The 22308-nt window shown below is 40.1% G+C and overlaps 1 protein-coding gene across 5 annotated transcripts in view; it reads left to right on the top strand.

Annotated features, from left to right (window-relative positions):
* LOC307018560 (uncharacterized protein) overlaps positions 1-22308 on the top strand; it is a 102773-nt gene that overhangs the window by 17844 nt on the left and 62621 nt on the right. For 2 of the 5 annotated variants that reach the window (XM_079648846.1, XM_079648843.1), the window contains exons 5-9: positions 105-219; positions 478-502; positions 588-680; positions 3626-3786; positions 4340-5348. In XM_079648846.1, coding sequence (XP_079504972.1) covers positions 105-219; positions 478-502; positions 588-680; positions 3626-3786; positions 4340-5348 — 1403 coding nt within the window. Of the gene's footprint in view, positions 1-104; positions 220-477; positions 503-587; positions 681-3625; positions 3787-4339; positions 5349-12376; positions 12396-12738; positions 14709-22308 lie in introns of those variants that run through there. The other 3 variants (XM_079648845.1, XM_079648844.1, XM_079648847.1) reach the window with 3 other exon arrangements.

Raw genomic sequence — 22308 nt, 5'->3', positions numbered from 1 at the left:
CACACACACACACACACACACACAAACAAACACACGATCACACACGATCACAAACACACACAGTATGAGCTGATGAACGTGCACTCTCTCCTCTGAACGTTCAGGATAGAAATGGAGGTGAAGTCTCTAGAGAGAGAGGAATCTAAGGTTTCTACCAAAGAGAGTTTCATCCTCAACAGACTGAAGACTGTGGAGAAAAGTACAGGGGACATTATCAAGGTACGCACACACACACACACACACACACACACACACACACACACACACACACACACACACACACACACACACACACACACACACACACACACACACACACGCTCACGCTCACGCACACACACACACACACACACACACACACACACACACACACACACGCTCACGCTCACGCACACACACACACACACACACACACACACACACACACACAAAGTGCTTCTATTACATTTATTTGACTGATTTGTGTCTGTTCTGCAGGAGGCCCAGGACAGCTTTGTTCATGGTAAGTCATGATACAGTATCATGTAGCTGTTTTAACCAACAGTAAAAATAAACCTGTGCTAATAACTGTGTTTTCTGTCCAACAGAGCCTTTACAGGTCACCACAGTGACCCATGATGTCCTACAATCCTACAGTACACCAGCCAACAACCCATCTGAAGCAAGCAAGCCAAGACAGAGTGAGTTCATGTTTATAACTTCCTGTAAAGTCCCACAAAGCACTTTGTACTTTGCAATCTATCGGCTTTGATATAAACGGATTTAGCCGTAGTCCCATAGTGTGATAGCAGAGAACCAATCATTTGGTACTTTTTCCTTATATAAAATGGCCAGCATTCAAATCCATTGTAACTTTGTACACTGCTGAGTCAAAAGTACCTCTCTCACTGTGATTGTTTGAAGATGGGGATATTTGAAAGGTTTTGGGCTCACCAAAATATATGTTGGGTTGAAGTGCCAAGCAGGTATGGACATTTGAGGCCTTGATCTACATCTGCATCCTTTTAGAGTTTTGCCCTTGTGTTCTATGTCTGCTTGGGCTTTGTTGTGCCCATTCTTGGATACGTTTAGGGATTCAGACAATGCTTTCACTTATAACTCCATAGAGGGTCCTGGTTTGGCTTGCATACCAAGGTACAAGGTTGATCAGCAACTTTGAGTTGACCTGGAGAAGATCAGGTTCTCTTGCCACATTATTCAGCTCTCCGAATATATTGACAGTGAGGACACTAGCGGCCCGTCCACGCAGCGGCGTGCAATGACGCTTGGCGGTGGGCGTATCTGAAGCTTGGGGATTTTTTGCGAGCAACACGACCAACAACCAATCACTTGAATCTCCCGAAATACAAAGCAATAGCAATGTTAAAACGAAGTAAACTGGATATAAAATCCCCAAACAGGCGAAAACCTACCAGTTTCACCCACTTTCTCTGCCACCTCCCTCCATGCCTGGCTCCTCCGGTTTATATCCCGGTAGATGAACAGAGACTGATCATACAGCACCGGGTGATTCACTACCGCTATAATGAATTTTTTCTCAATTTTTTGGAATATGAGGAAATGACCTGCGTAGTCTCTCCCAGCATACACGCAGTTTGATTGGCTAGCGCTTGTACTGGCAGATTTGCATAAACGGGATTTCATTGGCTGACGCTTCTGCAGAGGCGCCAAAAGTTGAACATTGCTCAACTTTTGAAGCGAGCAACGCCAGCAACGCGTCGCGTCGCTTCCCAAAATGCAGTTCGGCAAAAAGTGACGTCACCCCATTCAAAGTGAATGGTGAAGCGTCAACGCACGCTGCTGTGTGGACGGGCCGAAAGGCTGAGGTAGCAACAGCAATAAAAAGTAAGCAACAATAAGTAACAATTAGCAACATATCAACAGTAAGCAAAAGTAGCAATAGTAAGCAACATTAAGCAACAGTTAGCAACAATTAGGATCCACAGTAAGCAACAGTTTGCAAAAGTACGCAACAATTAGCAACATATCAACAGTAAGCTACAGTTTGCAACAATTAGCAACAGATCAACAGTAAGCAACAGTTAGCAATAGTAAGCTACAGTAAGCAACAGTTAGCAACAATTAGCAACAGTAAGCAACAGTTAGCAATAGTAAGCAGCAGATAGCCACAATAAGCAACAGTGAGCAACCATAAGCAACCGTTAGAAACAGTTAGCAACAGGTTGAAAAATGTTGCAACAGGTTGCAACTAGGGCCGGGACTCGATTAAAAAAATTAATCTAATTAATTACAGGCTTTGTAATTAATTAATCGCAATTAATCGCATTTTTAATCACATATAAATATTTGACCTGAGAACAGTGAGAAGCAATTTTTTTCACATGGATTTTAGTATACCATTGAATAATGACTGAATACATAAGCTTAAGCAACAAAACATTGTTTATTTTTTTCAAGGTGGTACTTAACCAAGACCAACAGCAAAGTGCAATTTTTGCCATAAAGTGTAGCAATAGCTTATTTAGGAATATAGTACATTTCAGAGATTCAGGTAGCCTATAGTTAGATAGACCTTCTGTAAACTATAACACTTTGTTTTTTAAGTAAAACACAATACTTTCAAGTACATTCAGAACATTGGAAACCCTGACTATTAGAAAACATCTCTCTGTTGCTTCAGAGGCCATAACAGACTTTGTTGATTTACCAACAAAAAATCTAATACATTTCAGTCCAACTCTCTCAATAACCTTGGCCAAAACAATAAACAGTTCAACATAAAGTGCCAGTTGCACCAACAACATAATAAATAGTTCAACATAAAGTGTACTGTACCATTTAAAATAAAATAAAAAAGTGCCAGTGATTGACCTCAATCCCTCTTATTCTTTCAATATCCTGATGAAAAATAAAATCTCTCTGTTGCATAGGCCACTGTTTGATCAATGCAAATTGGGTGTGGGTCCTTGTACTCCGAGTCGGGCTAACGTCCACGCTAGCTTCCACGCTAGCTGCTATAGGTTTTGCATTGAGGTGATACTTGAGGCTTGATGTGCTGCGGTGATATGAAAATTCCTTTTTGCATAATTTGCAAACAACCGTGCTCTTATCGATGCTTCCATCCGTCCGTTTTTTAAAACAAAATGTCCCATCCACGGGGCCAACCAAAGCGGTCTCATCAGCTTGTTCGTTCATGTTTGACTATTGTTCACTGTGGTTTGTTGTTGTTTGAAGTCATGAACGTTAGTTGGTGCTCCAGTATAATCGGTACCCCTGAAACTCATCCAGTGAGAAACGTTCCGCGTTGCAAAAAATAAGTGCGATTAAAATGCGTTAATTTTTGTGTAATTAATTCATCTTAATTAACGCGTTAAAGTCCCGGCCCTAGTTGCAACAAATAGCCACAATAAGCAACGATTAGAAACAGTGAGCAACGGTTAGAAACAGTAAGCAACCGTTAGAAACAGTGAGCAACAGTTAGCAACCGTAAGCAACCGTTAGAAACAGTTAGCAACCATAAGCAACCGTTAGAAACAGTTAGCAACTGTATCAAGCTTTCAACCTTAGCAATTAAAATGTTTGCAGTGTCATCATTTATTCAGATGAGGTTTGGCCAACATAAAGTGATATTACTAACTGTGCCTGTCCTTCTTCTGAGTCCCAGCTCTGTTTGCCATGGAGATCAGTGTGACCAAAGACCTGAAGACCGGGAAGAGCACGGTGCTCTCTACTGCTGCCATTCCTGCTGAGGAGCTAAGCAAGCAGGCCGGGCTCAAGGTTTACGACGACGGCAGGAAGTGTGTTTTTGCCTTGAATTCAAAAGAGGTATTATTAAATAATAACCCGCATTCATGTAACACTTTTGAAAAGCATCTTTTAAAAAGCTTGAAAGCAAAACAGATTGGTGCAGTATGAGTGGAAGTGAAAAAGTTACAGGCTATACAGTAATTATGAATACATTGACTTGAGAGTTTATGAAGAATAGTTTTTAGTAGATATTTAAAGGAGGTCACTAAAGGCAAATACAAACTCCTTTCATGAAAGCCTAGTTTAGGGGACAAATAGCAGAGTTTTGACTTGAGGTTTAATGTACGTACAAATAAACAAAAAGTGTGCTGGAGCAAGACAATGGAATGCTTAGAAAGTACATAAACCCTAAGATTCATTCTTAAATCAACTATAAGTAAATGCAAGGTAGCCACAATGGGATTTATGGGACTTTTTGTATTGTTCCAATGACCAGTCTTACTACAGCATTGTGAATAACTTAGAGGCATGACTTGGCCAATGAACTACCTACTACCTGCTTTTTCCACTTTTGTTATTGATCACTCATTGTGTTCTCCTAATAATTACCTATATTCCTTTCTATCTTAAGGGGTCCCATGATCAAGGCTGTGTGTTGGAGCTGATAGCCAACGAGGTGGAATATTTGCTTAGAAGCGCCACAATGCATCGACAAGTAAATCAGCAACATGTCCACCTAAACCACAGCAGAAGCTTCTCCAACCACCAACAGCGGATAGGGGAAGAAGAGAGGTTTGACCTGAGAGACCAGCGAGGATATTATGGGATCCATCCCGTCAGGGACAACATGACTGAGAAAGACTGCAAGGGGAAGTGTTCGGAAAAAGCAGTGGCAGATCATAGCAGCAGTTATGAGAGCCATTACAGATGGCATGAAGACAGAAACAACAAAAGCAACATGAGGGAAGGTCATCGCCATAGAAGCCACAAGGGGATGGGAGATCACGATGGTAACCAGAAGGACTGTCACCACAATTCGCACAACGTGAGAAACAGTCACCTTGTTCAGGGAGATCGGCCTGCTAGCCACCACAAAACCAGCATTGTTAGAAGCAATAGAGTGGTGAATGGAGGCAGAGCCAGAGACTGCCCTCCTCCGAGGTCACATGAGCAGGAAGCAGTGTCTGCCTACCAACCACAGCTCTCCTACACTCCAGCCAATCATATTCCTCTTAGTGACTACATCAGTGTAGACGAAGAAGAACTGTATAGCTGCAGCCCCGCCTCCTATCACAGACCCTCCACTGCCATGTACACTGCCCCCCCCCCCTCTGACCGAATGCCCTCCCCCCTCTACGGAGACGACACCCACTACACCATCCTCAACGCCATTGACACCACTGAGCCAATCACAGCTGTCTTCATGGGCTTCAAGATGGCTCAGGACGACAGCGGGTGGGGACACGAGTTTGAGAGCTCCCTGAGGGCAGAGCTGGTCATCATCGAGGAGGAAGACAACAGTGAGGACACTTGCGTGGAGGAGAAGCAGCGCAGCAGTTCAACAGGAAGTTCAGCCACTGGAAGCGTGGGCCATGCAGAGGGAGTCGGAGACAGACGGAAAGAGAGACGCGGGGGGCCAGGTATCAGAAAGATCCAGAAAAAACACAAACCCTGCTGCACTGTCTGCTAACAAGCTAACGGCTAACTGATGCATGCTGAGTGACAGGTGCGAAACGTATCACTCACTGAAACGCATGTATCTTGTAGCTAAACTGAGCTTCTGCAGAACTCTGAAGACAAGGGGGTGGGGGGGGTTCAAACTTAAGGCCTGACATATTTTTATCGCATTCATGGGTTAATAGTTTGCTGAATTAATAAGCTAAGTTACTTGTTCTACTAGCGTAACTAAGCTAGTAGAACAATGTGCTGTCTCTTAAATCATGTACTTCTGTCCTTGTGCTATTTCGATTTAATAAGTGCATTCCAATGTTCAGTATGTCTGAATGCACCGTGAGTACCGGGCAGTGACGTGCGGTGAGGTTCATGGTTGGTGAGGCACTGAGTCAGATTTACAAATATTATATTTTGACCTTAATCAAAATATTCGGTTATTTTCAAAAGCTTTTTTAGTCTGATGCTTCGATTCATTTTAAACAGACCGTTCAACAAAAGGATACCCAAAATCCAAATATTGGATTGTTCTTTCTTAGAAAGATCCCATTTTCATTACAATTGTGGTCTTACCTTGACTTGAAGATGAAGTCCATGCTCTCCTTCTGGACAACAATCTCTATTCGTTTTTTGTAAAAGTCCTCCTTATCTTCCTGTAGTTTAAAAAGCCTAGTTTGTTGTTTGTGTCTATCCGTCTCTGCGTAGAATAACAGTAGCAACAAGAACCTGTGGGCTCACGTGCGCCCCCTTCAGTGCGGCAGAGGTTATGGCTGCCTCTCCTGCTGCTTTTTTCATTGCCGTTATATGATGAGACCAGCGAGCCTAAATATCATATATACGTTAAATAAGTTATTTAGAGACTATGGATGGCGAGGATAAATGTAATAAAGGGATCTACAAACATTACATTGGTGACCTACAGTGAGATGGTAACAGGCATGCGCTTAGTGCCCGCTTTCCAGCCAGTTTATGTGGGGTGACACATTCTGAGGTGAGGCAGAGCTCATCTGTGCCTCACCTCACCCCACAGTAACTGGCTTGAGCGCGCTCACAAAATAAGTGCCCACGCTAAATTAGTGCCGTGCTCCATTAAGTTACTATGGGCTTACGAGAGGCAGAGCTCGTCCCTGCCTCACTTCTCATCGCTACCTGTAGTTGTAGCGGAGCTCGGCAAATTGGCTGATTTTGACTTTAAAAAGCGATTGGAATCATACATAAATCACACTTACATCATAGATCAGTGGAGACATTTTATTATTACATTTTTATATTACTATTTAGTTTTTCTTTGGTTGTTTTTCCGTTACATTGGAGTATGACAGGGGAGGCGAACGGGAGGTACCACTCATAATGGTCCAAAAGTGTAGAACCATGGACACTTTACAGTTTACACACTAAACTATCGGCTTCTTGGCTACGTACCTACGCTAGCGTCCAGGCCTTTCTGCAGTTGCGCCAGTGACCACCGCACTCAACAATGACAGTTTTACATGTTTTTTTTGCTTTTGAAGTGAATCAACACTATAGTGTTTAATGGCACATTTCCACTACAGCGGGGTAGCCCCGTTTAAGCGTCCCTAAGCGTCCTCGCTCAGGCCTCGGGCAGCCTCGTTGGCCGTCCGAGGCCGTGGCGCATTGCCATTACAGTTTAGGACCTGGGGTAGCAACGCAGTGTAGGCATGGCGATCGGCTTTTTTTTGGCCAATGAGATGTAGGAACGTCGTCACCTCCTTGGTTGACCAAGATGTGCTTTTCTTTGACGTTGCCATTTTTGTAGCTCCTCCGTTTACAAAAATGCTGTGTATAAAAATGCTGCACGCTTGTTTCTAGATATATATGCGACGCTAGGGATGATCTTGTGCGCGATCTTGTGACGATTCTCTCTGACGAATCAGCAGTCGAGAGTGTTGTCGTCACTAGTTCAGCCCTGGTCCTGGCCTGATTGAACCACGATTTTATGGGGCCGGAAAAAGAGGGAAAAAGTACCCGCTAGCCGGTGCTACGCTATATGGAAAGGCCTGACCGCTTAAGGACGATTAAGGACGCTTAAACGGGGCTACCCGCTGCAGTGGAAATGCGCCATTAGTGGGTTAGTCGAGCAGTCGGTAATGATTTGGTACCACAAACGATCGTTGCTGCTACATGTGTCTTTCAGTGAGATCACAGCTGCCATGTGCAACACTGCATGGTTGAAATGTACACACTGCGCAAGTGTTTAAAGTGTGCGACATGCAGTATGCTAAGGAAAGTATCCCCATCGAGAAAAATAATAGGAACAGGCTTTGTAAATCTTAAGATAATATAAGATAAGATATACTTTATTAATTCAAAATTGGGATATGTGTGTTGGGGTTAGGAAAAGCTAATGAATAAATGTACATACAAATGACTCTTATAAACAGTGTTGAAGAGCGTATTTTCTGAAGTAATGGTAAAACAGGTGGTGCTTTGCAAGATGCTTTACACAAAGTTCAGAATGATCGGCAGCTATACGAAATGCACACAAAATGACATATATTTCAGCTAGCATTCATTATGGCATTTTGTGCTTTTTTAATATTGTTCAGTGTTTTGTACCGTTTCTAAAATTGGTTTCAGAGACACCCAGTGGTAGCAGGAAAATTCATCCTCTCAATTGATTACTGGACTATTTCATTACATTTGTATAAAAACTGAGCATTAAGTGTGGTCTGATGTCATTTGTAGGTTCCATTCTAGTTTATTCACTGCTCACACAAATTATGATGTTACACAATGCATTTGTAAAACATGTCAGTGAACAACACGTTCTCACTCCCAACCCGTCACATATTGACGGACGGTCAGGGCCCCTCCCCGTCACTCTATTACATACAGGGTACCCCTTGGAAGTCAGTTTTCAACGGGCAGGGCGTCCCGTCCCATAGACCTTCATAGACCTCCCATAGCGTTGATAATAGACCCCATGAGAACGTGCCCCGGCAAATGCTACCCTGACGGTCGGTTGTTATTTTCAATATTAATATAATAATTATTTATTTTTTAATAGTCACACTCGATCTCGCCGATTTTCTTGTTGCCCCAGCTGGTCGACACCTCTTTTAGCAGAAACAAAGGCTACATTAAGGTATTAAATCGATGTTAATCCATGTGTGTGGTTGTGGAATTAATGGACGTGCCGTTGTGCGATTGTGCAACGCAATCATTTACAAACTCTTTAACTACAACCCTAATTGTATTTAAAAACATTTTAGAAGGCCTCACGAAATACTTTAATGTAAATTTAAATTTAAATGTGAAGGGATGTGTGTAATGTGGTGATTATTATTCACCCGCGGATCTATGGGTCGGGGTATTGTTGCGCACGGACATTATAGTTAACAGGACTTCCTGTTGATGGGAAATCCGAAAACATCTTTAAAAAATAAAATAATACTTTATTCCGAGTTTTCTTGCTTTTCTCTTTGAAGTTCATCACATAACGGCATTGTAATACACGGTTCGGCTGCATTAAATATTACATATCTGCCGTAGTTCGCTATTTATAGAGCCCTGATGAGAAGACTTCTAGAAAAACAGGAACAACTGCTGCCGAAACTGAATATGTGACGTGGATCATAAATATATCAGCAATCAAAAAAAATCTTTAATTTCTCTTCACACAATACGTCTCCTTGCAGTATCAATACTAATTTGGCTGACTTTTATATTTGATCCAATCGGTATATTGGTATATGTACTGTGCACCATAACGGTGCACAGCTGATAGAAAGGGACACCTGCTGGTTAAAGCATGTTATTGAAATGTATTATTTGTATTATTAGATATTAATAGGAGACACAGACAGACAAACTAATAAGGCTTTATTTAAACATTAAAGTATACTTTAGGTTAAGGTCTTATTTTGAATAAGAAAAAAGCTTTGGGGGTATACATATTAAGCCTGACAAAGTGCTAATATATTGCTTTCCTTTAATGCTGACTACTGTATGTTTAAGCACTTATTTTAGCTGATATTGTAAATATGTATTATACTCTTATAAGATGTATGTAGATAGTATAAGAAATGTGCAGAATATGACAGTTTAATGGAGGAGTATACACACATATTGATAGATGTCTTGTAATGCACTGTTGAGGAACCTGCGACCCAGGTTTTTCATCTCCGACCTTGTGAGGGAATTGAACAATCAATAAATAAAGAACACAGAATTATTAAATATAAAAAACTGAATTTGTGTGATTATACTAAATGATTTACAAATAAACACCACTAGTAGTAATATTCATCCCACTTTCATCTCATTAGTATGCATAAAAAAGTGACAGGTTACACCTCCCCCAATTATGCAAATGAGCTAAGTCCCGCCTCCCCTTTGTTCGAGGTGTGAGATCCCAAGTGGGTGTGATATCCCAAATAGGTGTGAGATCCGTCGATAGGAGGGGGGTGATGTGTATTCACAGGTGTGAAAAGCCCCCACTGTTGCGCCTTATGGTGTATAATAAAATAAAAAAAATAAAAAAAAGATGCTGTTTCAATCACATTAGTATGCACAAAAAGTGACAGGTGGGCCCGCCCCCAAGTGTGTGTGTGTGTGTGTGTGTGTGTGTGTGTGTGTGTGTGTGTGTGTGTGTGTGTGTGTGTGTGTGTGTGTGTGTGTGTGTGTGTGTGTGTGTGTGTGTGTGTGTGTGTGTGTGTGACGGTCTCCCCTAACCCCTGCTGTGGACCGGGGCTACATCAAATCTTATTTTAGCCCCTAAAGAAAAGCCCACCATAAACATAATAATAAAAAATAGTATTGATGTATGTTACCACTTTCCTTCTTCATCACACAGCCCCTTTCTTACGGGAATCTAAGCTAACATCTACTCTCGTCTCAAAGCCTCCTTCCTTCTGCGGTGATGCAGGCAAATGCTGCCCCTCTCTACTATACTAAAGTCACCATACAAACTTTGTTGTCCTATCTAAATTAGATTAAGGTTTTAATATGATTTGTGTTAATTAGTTTACTAGCTATGAGGAAGTCTCTGTCTACATTGCAAGGATTAGACTGATGGTTGTAATTTTTTTTGAGCCATTGACCTGGCTCAGGGTTTATAAGGATGTCTAGTTTCTACAGCAAGAGAAAGGTGATGATAAACCACCCTGGTATTTCTTCTCTGCATTTTCCTGTGTGTTAAACAACCTCTGTGTATATATTGTATTTATTGTGTATTAGCACTATGATTCATAAGGGTTTTTAAGTTTTGGGGAGACTGTTAACTAATGTTGAAGTACTTTAGTGGAAGGGATGGAGTCTCAAACAGTGTCTGTTAAGGTGTGTGTGTGTGTGTGTGTGTGTGTGTGTGTGTGTGTGTGTGTGTGTGTGTGTGTGTGTGTGTGTGTGTGTGTGTGTGTGTTTGTGTGTGTGTGTGTGTGTGTGTGTGTGTGTGTGTGTGTGTGTGTGTGTGTGTGTGTGTGTGTGTGTGTGTGTGTGTGTGTGTGTGTGGGTGTGTGTGAGGGTGTGGGTGTGTGTGTGAGGTTGTGGGTGTGTGGGCGGGTGACTGTGTGAGCCTGGCCCTGCCCCTCCTCCCCCCTTTCTGCCATCTTATCACTGGACAGAGGGGGGATGTAATTTAAAAACACTTACCTTACACTCATATTTGTTCTCTCTAAAACACAGTGTCTGTAAAGGGGGGGGGGGAAGACTGTCTCCCCCCTTCCTGCCGAAAATGTGTAAAATGTACAAAATAACGTTTTATATACTTATTCTCTTGTTAAAAGGTGATGAAGTTTGCAGCATAAGCCAGCCATCAGTGTTCTAGTTTTAAGGTTTTGCATACCTCAAAGTGTGTCTAAAAGTATCTTGGCAAGAGAAAAATGTTATTTTAACACAACGTTACTGTTTTCATATTTTTTCAACATACTGTGATATTTTGTTTTTGTCTTTCTCTCCTTTTCCATTATATTTTTGAAAAACTACATCGTGATTTTTAGCAAAATACAACATGCAACTAATACATTATACAATATTACGACTTTTTGCGATATTTTCAACACAATATACTTCCTTTTTTCTTTTTTTTGTAGGGCTTCAAGATATTTTGCATGTCATGCATAAACACGGTGTCATCTTTCTCGAAACTGACGTGCTGTCCGTTTTACAAACAAGTTATTTTTCTGCTTCTTCATCCTCTGAATTTGAACCACAACTTGTCCACTGGAGTCAGACCTTTTTGAACTATTTTCTTAACAGCACTGGACATTTTTGTGTTGTATTGTGTACAGTTGAAAACGCACAGATAAACAGTCAGGCATGGGCGGTAAAATGTGTCTCCTCAGGCTCTCTAATACATAGTCATCTCTCAACCCCCCTGCCTGCCTGCTTTTCTGTACTTTTACAGCCTCATGCTGACTGCAGGGCCATGGGGTGTTAAGAGCCTAACAGGCAGCTCATTGTGGAATAGCCCCCCAACTGAGATACGGGATTGTCCCGCTCTCAATATTTTTAAATGTCAACTTAAAGAATGGTTGAGCAACAAACAGACGTGTAATCACTGCTAAATAAATGCACTTTAACACAGGGGTATCTCCTCTTGCACTTTATGTATTGCTTTTATCTTATCTTGCACTTTATATATCATAGCTGCTACATTGTACTGCCATGTGGTAAATGCTTGTATGCTGCTCATGCTCTTTCTGCATATCATGTATTTTATTTTTGCTGTATATATATATATAAATGTCATGTTCTTATATGCTGTATGGGACGGGACTACAGATGGAAATTAGCTCAAAGCTAAAATCCGGCTCATTTACACTTGTAAGCATTATTTTTGTTTTAAAGTGTTCATCAATGTGCACTACGGTAGCCCTGAAGAAAATTAAACATTAAAATATGTTATCAGTGTCCCCATTCCCAGTTTATTTGGGAATAATTGCGATGTTTACTATGTTTTGGTAGCTCTTAACAAAACAGAATTTTTATGTATGACAACTTTACAACTGGTAGAAAGTTAAGTACTTTTTCTGAACAGATTTTCGTTAAGACTGTGACTCTTAACACACCATCCCCCCGAGAGCCAGACATACTCATCCCCTTTTCAACGTCCCCCCTGCAGCAGCTCAGGTGTGAAACCCCCATACAGAATGTCAGTCACTGTGTAAAACTTTTATTTTCTTAAAAGACTGTGACTCTAAAAGGCAAGTTTGTGATTTTAACACTGTTTCGATGAAACAATGCAGTCTTGGTAACTTGACTTGACTAACATTCCTTTTCTAAATATATGTTTTTAGATGCTTTACTTTGATTTCTTTCATGTTATTTTAACACAACCTTACTTTTTTCATATTTTTCAACATACTGTTGTCTTTCTCTCCTTTTTCCATTGCTGTTAAGAAAATAGTTCAAAAAGGTCTGACTCCAGTGGACAAGTTGTGGTTCAAATTCAGAGGATGAAGAAGCAGAAAAATAACTTCTTTGTAAAACGGACAGCACGTCAGTTTCGAGAAAGATGACACCGTGTTTATGCATGACATGCAAAATATCTTGAAGCCCTACAAAAAAAAAAAAAAGGTACAAGTATATTGTGTTGAAAATATCGCAAAAAGTCGTAATATTGTATAATGTATTAGTTGCATGTTGTATTTTGCTAAAAATCACTATGTAGTTTTTCAAAAATATAATGGAAGAAGGAGAGAAAGACAAAAACAAAATATCACAGTATGTTGAAAAAATATGAAAAAAGTAACGTTGTGGTAAAATAACATTTTTCTCTTGCCAAGATACTTTTAGACACACTTTGAGGTATGCAAAACCTTAAAACTAGAACACTGATGGCTGGCTTACGCTGCAAACTTCATCACCTTTTAACAAGAGAGTAAGTATATAAAATGTTATTTTGTATATTTTACACGTCAGCAGAAACAGAGAGAGATGGCAGGAAGGGGGAGACAATCTCCCCCCCCCTTTACAGACACTGTGTTTTAGAGAGAACAAATATGAGTGTAAGGTAAGTGTTTTTAAATTACATCTGTCTGTCTAGTGATAAGATGGCAGGAAGGGGGGAGGAGGGGCAGGGCCAGGCTCACACAGTCACCCCCCCCACACACACACACACACCCACACACACACACACACACACACACACACACACACACACACACACACACACACACACACACGCACACACCTTAACAGACACTGTTTGAGACTCCATCCCTTCCACTAAAGTACTTCAACATTAGTTAACAGTCTCCCCAAAACTTAAAAACCCTTATGAATCATAGTGCTAATACACAATAAATACAATATACACAGAGGTTATTTAACACACAACATACAACATTTAATAATTATATGAAGTACTTACCAGAGTTTTTCAGGATCAGATCCAGGTCAGGAAAACGCAGAGAAGAAATACCAGGGTGGTTTATCATCACCTTTCTCTTGCTGTAGAAACTAGATATCCTTATAAACCCTTAGCCAGGTCAATGGTCAAAATTACAACCATCAGTCTAATCCTTGCAATGTAGACAAAGACTTCCTCATAGCTAGTAAACTAATTAACACAAATCATATTAAAACCTTAATCTAATTTAGATAGGACAATAAAGTTTGTATGGTGACTTTAGTATAGTAGAGAGGGGCAGCATTTGCCTGCATCACCGCAGAAGGAAGGAGGCTTTGAGACGAGAGTAGATGTTAGCTTAGATTCCCGTAAGAAAGGGGCTGTGTGATGAAGAAGGAAAGTGGTAACATACATCAATACTATTTTTTATTATTATGTTTATGGTGGGCTTTTCTTTAGGGGCTAAAATAAGATTTGATGTAGCCCCGGTCCACAGCAGGGGTTAGGGGAGACCGTCACACACACACACACACACACACACACACACACACACACACACACACACACACACACACACACACACACACACACACACACACACACACACACACACACACACACACACACACACACACACACACACACACACTTGGGGGCGGGCCCACCTGTCACTTTTTGTGCATACTAATGTGATTGAAACAGCATCTTTTTATTATTTTTTATTATACACCATAAGGCGCAACAGTGGGGGCTTTTCACACCTGTGAATACACATCACACCCCTCCTATCGACGGATCTCACACCTACTTGGGATATCACACCCACTTGGGATCTCACACCTCGAACAAAGGGGAAGCGGGACTTAGCTCATTTGCATAATTGGGGGAGGTGTGACCTGTCACTTTTTATGCATACTAATGAGACGAAAGCGGGATGAATATTAACTACAACTGCATATTTACAACTTTTACACATGCTGATGTAACGTAAATGTTTCCAACTTAGGATCAATAAAGTATATCTTATCTATTTCGACTCCACTTCGAGCGATATAATTACTAACAAAGCACTTATATACTAATAAAGGTCTGGCTTATCTAAAGCCAGTTGAGTAGCACTTGAAATGTTTTAGCTCTATGAAACCTGATGTACTTATATGATTCTGTTTTCTTCAAGTTTGTATCTTGTTGGTCGAACGCACTTATTGTAAGTCGCTTTGGATAAAAGCGTCAGCTAAATGCAATGTAATGTAATGTAAGGTGATCGATGGCTACTGCCATATTTGCCTCTGAACCTTGACAAGTGCATGTTTCAGGCTTATCAATTAACATTTAATTTAATTTAATTTCAAACCTTTATTTATACAGATGAATCCCATTGAGATCATTGATCTCTTTTTCAAGGGAGACCTGCTCAAGTAGTTCCACATGAAACATAAAAACATAAATAGAACAACAAAAGGACATCATACAGCATCATTTACATAATTATCCACATAAACAGGTACCAATAGCTTCCGATTGAGTAACATCCAACCAAGCTTTAAAAACATTTAGTGGTACCAGACTGTCTTCCCTAAGACAGTCCTAGCAGTTGGCACATTTAATAAAACAACAGCATTCGATCTCAGGCAGTAGCCAATTACAATTTTCCGTGAGATCAGGGAGCAGATATAAGATGGAAGTTTCCCTAACATGGCTTTGTATATAAAAATGTACCAGTGACTGAGCCTCCGTACAGTTAGTGAAAGCAAACCAGCCCTTGCATACAGGGTACACAGTGATGTGTTAATGCTTTACAGTTTGTCACAAATCTTAGTGCACTGTGATACGCAGCATCTAACTTGACCAGGCAATTGGCAGGTGCATTCATATACACCAAATCACCATAGTCCAACAGAGGTAAAAAGGTCACAGTGACTAGCCTTTTCCTGGCTTCAAGCGAGAAACAGGACTTGTTCCTGTAGAAGAAACCTAGCCTAACCCTCAGCTTTTTAAGCAGGTTATTGACATGAAGTTTAAAAGTGAGACAATCATCATATCAGATACCAAGGTATTTGTAACAGGTAACCACTTCAAGTTTTATTCCTTGCGTAGTTACAATATCTAAAACAGGCTCTGGTGTCTTTTTAGCTTTAGAAAATAGCATTACCTTGGTTTTCTCAACATTTAAAAGAAGCTTTAACTCAGAGAGCTGAGTCTGAATAATGTTAAAAACAGCCTGTAATTTAACACCAGCCTCCTTAATGGAGGGACCTGCACAGTACATCACGGTATCATCCGCATAAAAATGTAAAGTAGCTTCATCGACATTTTCACCTAAACTGTTGATGTAGATGGAGAATAAAAGTGGACCTAAAACAGAACCTTGGGGAACACCATTTGCAATGTTCAACCACTCAGAAGACAGCCCATCAAAATGAACACATTGGGACCTTTCAGTTCACAAACCACTGGACATGCCTATACTGGCTAGCCTCTGCTTTAAAATGCGATGATCGACGGTGTCAAATGCCTTGGAAAGGTCAATAAATAGAGCTGCACAGCTCTGCTTATTATCTAAAATACTTGCCACATCATTCACCACTTTCATTGTGGCAGTGATGGTGCTGTGTTGCTTTCTGAAGCCTGACTGATGTTTAGACAGGATGTCATTTGTACATAAAAACACCTGTTACCTGTTCACTCACTAAGCGTTCAAGAACCTCAGCCAGAACTGACAACTTAGAGATTGGCCTATAGTTATTTAATAAGGTGGCCTCCTCTCCTTTTAGCAAAGGCAGGACATACGCTGACTTCCACAATTTTCGAATTGTGTTTGTGCTGAGGGAGAGGTTAAAAAGAGTAGTGAGAGGTGGAGCAATAAAATCTGCAGCTATCTTTAAAAAGAAAGGTTCTACGTTGTCCAGGCCAGCCGGTTTCTTAGGATCTAACTTGGTTAAAGCTCACCTGCAGCTCGTCACTCGTGTTGAGACCGTGTCGCTGTTGGTCCTGTCCTGTTGTCTGCGGAGGCCCACTCCCACCTGTTGAGTGCGGCTGTGCTTGGGTGTTTTCCCCCCGACGGAGACGGAGCGAGGAGACGGAGCGGCTCAACCGGCTGCTGCCTGCTTCCACCTGTCTGGTGTCTGTGGTCTGCGGAGGCCTGCTCCAACTGTGGAGTACGGCTGTGCGGAGAAGGATTTTGCCCCGAGGACGTCGCGGAGAGACGGAGTGGCTCCACGCTTCGGGCTGGGGCCTTCTCCCGTCGGGCGTGTGCTTCTGTGCGGAGGAGGATTTGCCACAGCTGGGGCTTGCTTTTCCACCTTTCCTGGCTGCGGTGTGGCTGAGGAGGAGGGTTGTTGCCCGGGGAACATCGGAGAATGGCACATGTCGTGTTTCTGCTGTGCCTGTTGGCTGTTTTGGAATGTGGGAAGATCTCTAGTAATCCTAAGAGGTCTACTGGATTCAGGTATGTTCTGCTACCCGCGGTGGGCATCCCCTGCGGAGGTTCAGATGTGCTGCACAAACAATTGCAGGTTGCCTTGTCGCGGACAATCTGCTCGACAAAATGTTTGTCTTTTTTGTTTGCCTGCTATGATGGTTCTTCAGGACTGTTTCTTAAGCTCTAATCACACTTCAACAGACTTTGCTGTTGATTCTAGAGTAGATGACGGTGTATGTGTGTCGTTTAAGAGGAAAATATGCCTGTTTTTGTTGTTGTTATTACTGTCAGGAAATGTACAACCTAACCCTGGTCCGCCCAGTAGTAGTTGTCAGATCGCTACTCCTGCTGATTTTAAAGCTAGGTCTGGGTTGGGTTTCATCCACTTGAATGTGCGCAATCTGTTAGGTAAACTAGATTTTGTCCGCATCTGGGCAAGCTCGACTGACGCTGACGTCATTGTTTTATCAGAAACATGGCTAAACAAATCTACTTTGGCCTCTGACATTGCCTTAAATGGTTATAATGTGTATCGTACCGACCGGCCTAATAAAGGTGGTGGCGTTGCCATTTATGTTAAGAATAAGTTCAGTGTAACCACATTACTTTCCAAATCCATCAGTAAGCAATTTGAATTTTTAGCCATAAATATAGAAGTGGCAAAGGGTCAACAGGTCATGGTAGTGAGTTGTTACAGATACCCCTCAGCTGTCAAAGAATCCTTGTCTTCACTAGCAAATATTTTATTACAACTAGACTACAAGGAAATAGTGCTACTTGGAGATTTTACTGGGACTGGTTAACTGCAGTGTCAGAGGATTTAAAAAACCTTTGTATGTCTTTAAATGTTACTCAGATTGTTGACAGTCCTACTCGTCCTAACATTAAGTCCCCTAATAAATCCTCCCTAATTGATCTCATTCTAACTAATGTTCCCCATAAATACTCATCTGTGGGAGTATTTGCAAATGATCTGAGTGATCACTGTGTTGTAGCCACAATTAGGGACACTAAGGTCCAAAAGGTTACACCTTGCATTATCATTAAGAGAGACAAAAAACATTTTGTGGAGCAGGGTTTTGTGCATGATCTGTTGGATTTTGATTGGGGAAAAATCGACCTGTGTGCTGATGTAGAAACTGCATGGTCTTATTTTTATCTTGGTTTTATGGAGATCATTGATAGACATGCACCCCTGCGTAAATTTAGATTAAAGGGACGAGACAATCCTTGGTTTTCTGCTGAGCTGTCCAGTCTCCTTCATGAGAGAAAGAAGGCCTGGGCAAAGGCTAGGAAATCAGGCTCAGAGGTAGAATGGCTGCGTTTTAGGCAGCTAAGAAATAGCTTCACTTCACATATCAAAAGTGCTAAATCAAAGTACTATCTGTCAGTAACCACAAAGAATCTGAATAATCCTGGAAAATGTTGGAAATCCATTGAATCGTTATCCACCGGTGATATCCGTAATGAGCTACATCCGTGCATTACCACAGCATCTGGCTCTATATCCAACCCTGTCTCCTAAAAATTACGTTCCCACAGAACTAAACTGCATTCTCAATTACATTTAGCTAGAAACGTATTTTCTCCCACGTTACGTTTGTTATGAACGTATCTCAAATACGTTTATTTTCTACATATCTTCTAGAAACATATTTTCTCCCACGTTACGTTTGTTATGAACGTATCTCAAATACGTTTATTTTCTACATATCTTTGCCATTTATTGTCTTGCTTATAATAATGATAATAGTCATTTATAAATATCATTTTAGAGCACACATTTGAAATCAGTAGGCGAGGCTGTAATTTCGCCAGCTCTTACTCTCATGAGCGAGGCAGAAAATAAAAGTTTTAACATGCCAAAAAGCTGCTTTGTCGTTTATTGCACCTCAAACATTAAAACAAATCCAGAGTTACGTGTTTCTGTACTTCCTCTAAGAATAAAGGACAGTAACAGAAGATCTCTGTGGCTTCAGGCTTGATCGCCGTTCAAATGACAGCGTTGGTTTCCCCAAAAGTGGGCGGGGCTGTAAAGTGACATAGATTTTACTCTCATCTATTATTCAAAACCATTCTATTTATTCTAACGTAAATTAAATCCCAGTGTTTTATCTTTTATTTATTTTATTTTATTTTAAATCGTATAATGTCGGACTTTCTTTCCTGTCTGTGAGGAAAATAAATGTGGCTTAGAGCCTCAAAATACTGAAATCTGGATTTTTTAAAATCTTTTTTTCCTTCTAATTTGTTATTCTTTTCTAAATAACACACTGTTATTTACTCAACAATAACACACAATTATCCTTGTTTGTATTTATTCGTTTAATTATATTCTATTCTATCTTGGGCTTTTTAGCATGCCTTTTAGCCGTAAATAAAGTCACCGGTAACAGACGTAGGCCTATAAGGGTCATTTTGAACGATATACACCTAAAACCCACTGAACAGATTACCCAAGATCCTCAGCTTAAAGCTCGTTGATTGGATGTTTTAGCCGCAATGCATGTTGGGATATGATGTTAATGTGATATGAAATCTCAAAAAAAAAAAAACTTTATTTCCGAGTGTTCTTGCTTTTCTTTTTGGAAGTCATAACATAACGGCATTGTAAGACACGGTCCGGCTGCATTAAATATTACGTATCTGCCGTAGTTCTTTATTTATAGAGCCCTGATGAGAAGACTTCTGGACAAACTTGAAGAACTGCCGCCAAAACTGAATATGTGACGTGGATCATAGATATATCAATAATTAAACAACATCTTGCATTTCTTTTCACAAAATACGTCTCCTTGCAGTATCAATAGTAATTCGGCTGACTTTTATATTTCATACAATTGGTAGATAGGTTATATTTACACCATAACGGTGCGCAGCTGATAGAAAAGGACTTGTAATTTTTAAAGATATTACTGATTTTCTTTGAATATAAGAATGTAAATACTGAGTTGAAAGAATAGTCAGGGGTTTTGGGTGATGGGTGACACATCTATGGAATCACAAGTTCAATAGCTTACCATTAAATGACGGATATGCCTTTCTCTCTGTGATGTTTTACAAATCAGATATTAATGTGTAGAAGTAAAACATGAGAAATAGTATAGTAATATCCTGTCAAATTATGTAAAAACATGAATAAAACTACACATCTTCAGATGTTATACATACATAAATGTCCTAAACTAATAATACAAAGTTATTATTAGTATGCTATGTGTACCTTGTGTGCACCACCTAGTGGTTAAAGCACGTTATTGAATTATCTTTGTTGAATAATGTTTTTTTTGTTGAATAATGTTATTTGATGAAAAAGATATTAAGAGTACATATTTTCATAGGGGGAAAGTAGAAGGTCAATGATAGCAATATAGAATATAAAAAAATCAAGAAGATACTTTAAGTGATCTCTACAATAAAACAGTTTAGTGCTGGATGTACAAAGATATTAATAGTAGGATGTGCAAAACAGACAAACTAATTAACCTTTATTAACACATTAAAGAATACTTTAGGTTAAGGTCTTGTTTCAAATAAGAAAAAAGCTTTGGGGGTGTCTATCTACAGATAAATATTAAGCCTGACAAAGTACTTAACGTTTAATATATTGCTTTCCTGCAATGTTAACTATGTTGAAGCACTTATTTGAACTGATATTATACACATTAATTATACTCTTATTTGTGTAGATAGTTTAAGAAATGTGCAGAATATGACAGTTTAATGGTGGAGGTACACACATATTCATAGATGTCTTCTAATTCGCTGTTGAGGAACCTGTGACCCAAGTCTTTCATTCATTGCATACCTGCACCGTAGTTTTGTATATGATATGTCAATGAACCTTAGAAAATCTTGAAATCTTGAAAGGGATGTGCAAAATAGCAATTATATAGTTTTTAATTAACTATTAGTAGAGAATAATGAGTGATTAATATACTTTATAGGGATCTGCAGATAAATGTTTAGTCTTCTCAAGCACTAACTATCAAATATCTCTCCTGATTGTTGGCACTTGACAATCACCTTTCCCTGAGTTTTACTCAGGTGTAACTAAAGTCTGATTTAAGGGTTGTTTATATTTCACATCATTAATCAGAATCTGCAAAGTAACTCAAATAAATGTAGTGGAGTAAAAATGCCAGGTTAACCTCTGAATTGTAGTGGAGTACAATTACAAAGTAACAATGAGCTGTCATGTGGGTATATATTAATGCTGCCCATTATGGACACAAGCGATTTTCACCCATTTATTAATTACATGTTTTAAATGTGTACACACCAATGTGTTGCCTATCGCCTAAACCTCCAGGGCTGTACACAGTTTAATAATGTCAACTTCTAATTTTGGGAGAAAAAAAAAACGTCTTTTAAAACTACAATTCCCAGTAGAGACGTGCCATAGAGAACATGTTGCGAAACACAATAGCCAGCATGTGTAGTTCTGGGGGGGGGCGTTCGAGTCCAGTTTTGAATAGTCTGCTGTGGTTTCGTTCCATTTCAAAGAGCTTGACGCTCTGCGCAACCTTGGCGCACTGCCACTCCAACATCCAATCCCGGAGCTTGAAGATTAATCACGGGGTTTGTCAACTGGACTGTAGTGCCAAACAATAGCTGGGGATTATAGGTAGTGTAGTGTCTTCGGCCATCCTTAACTGAATTTGTTTCTGGATATCATATCGCATTAACAACACCACATCTGGCGTCACAGAGGTCTTCTGTTACTGTCCTTTCTTCTTAGAGGAAGTACAGAAACACGTAACTCTGGATTTGTTTTAATGTTTGAGGTGCAATAAACGACACAGCAGCTTTTTGGCATGTTAAAACTATTATTTTCTGTCTCGCTCATGAGAGTAACAGCTTGCGAAATTACAGCCTCGCCTACTGATTTCAAATGTGTGCTCTAAAATGATATTTATAAATGACTATTATCATTATTATAAGCAAAACAATAAATGGCAAAGATATGTAGAAAATAAATGTATTTAAGATACGTATTTAAGATACGTTCATAAGAAACGTAACGTGGGAGAAAATATGTTTCTAGAAGATATGTAGAAAATAAACGTATTTGAAATACGTTCATAACGAATGTAACGTGGGAGAAAATACGTTTCTAACTAAACGTAATTGAGAATACAGTTTAGTTCTGTGGGAACGTAATTTTTAGGAGACAGGGTTGCTATATCGGACAGGG

The sequence above is a fragment of the Notothenia rossii genome (assembly GCF_949606895.1).
Source record: "Notothenia rossii genome assembly, chromosome: 9".
NCBI classification, from domain to species: domain Eukaryota; kingdom Metazoa; phylum Chordata; class Actinopteri; order Perciformes; family Nototheniidae; genus Notothenia; species Notothenia rossii.
Note: the sequence above shows the minus strand (reverse complement) of the source record. Positions and strands in the feature narration are given on the sequence as shown.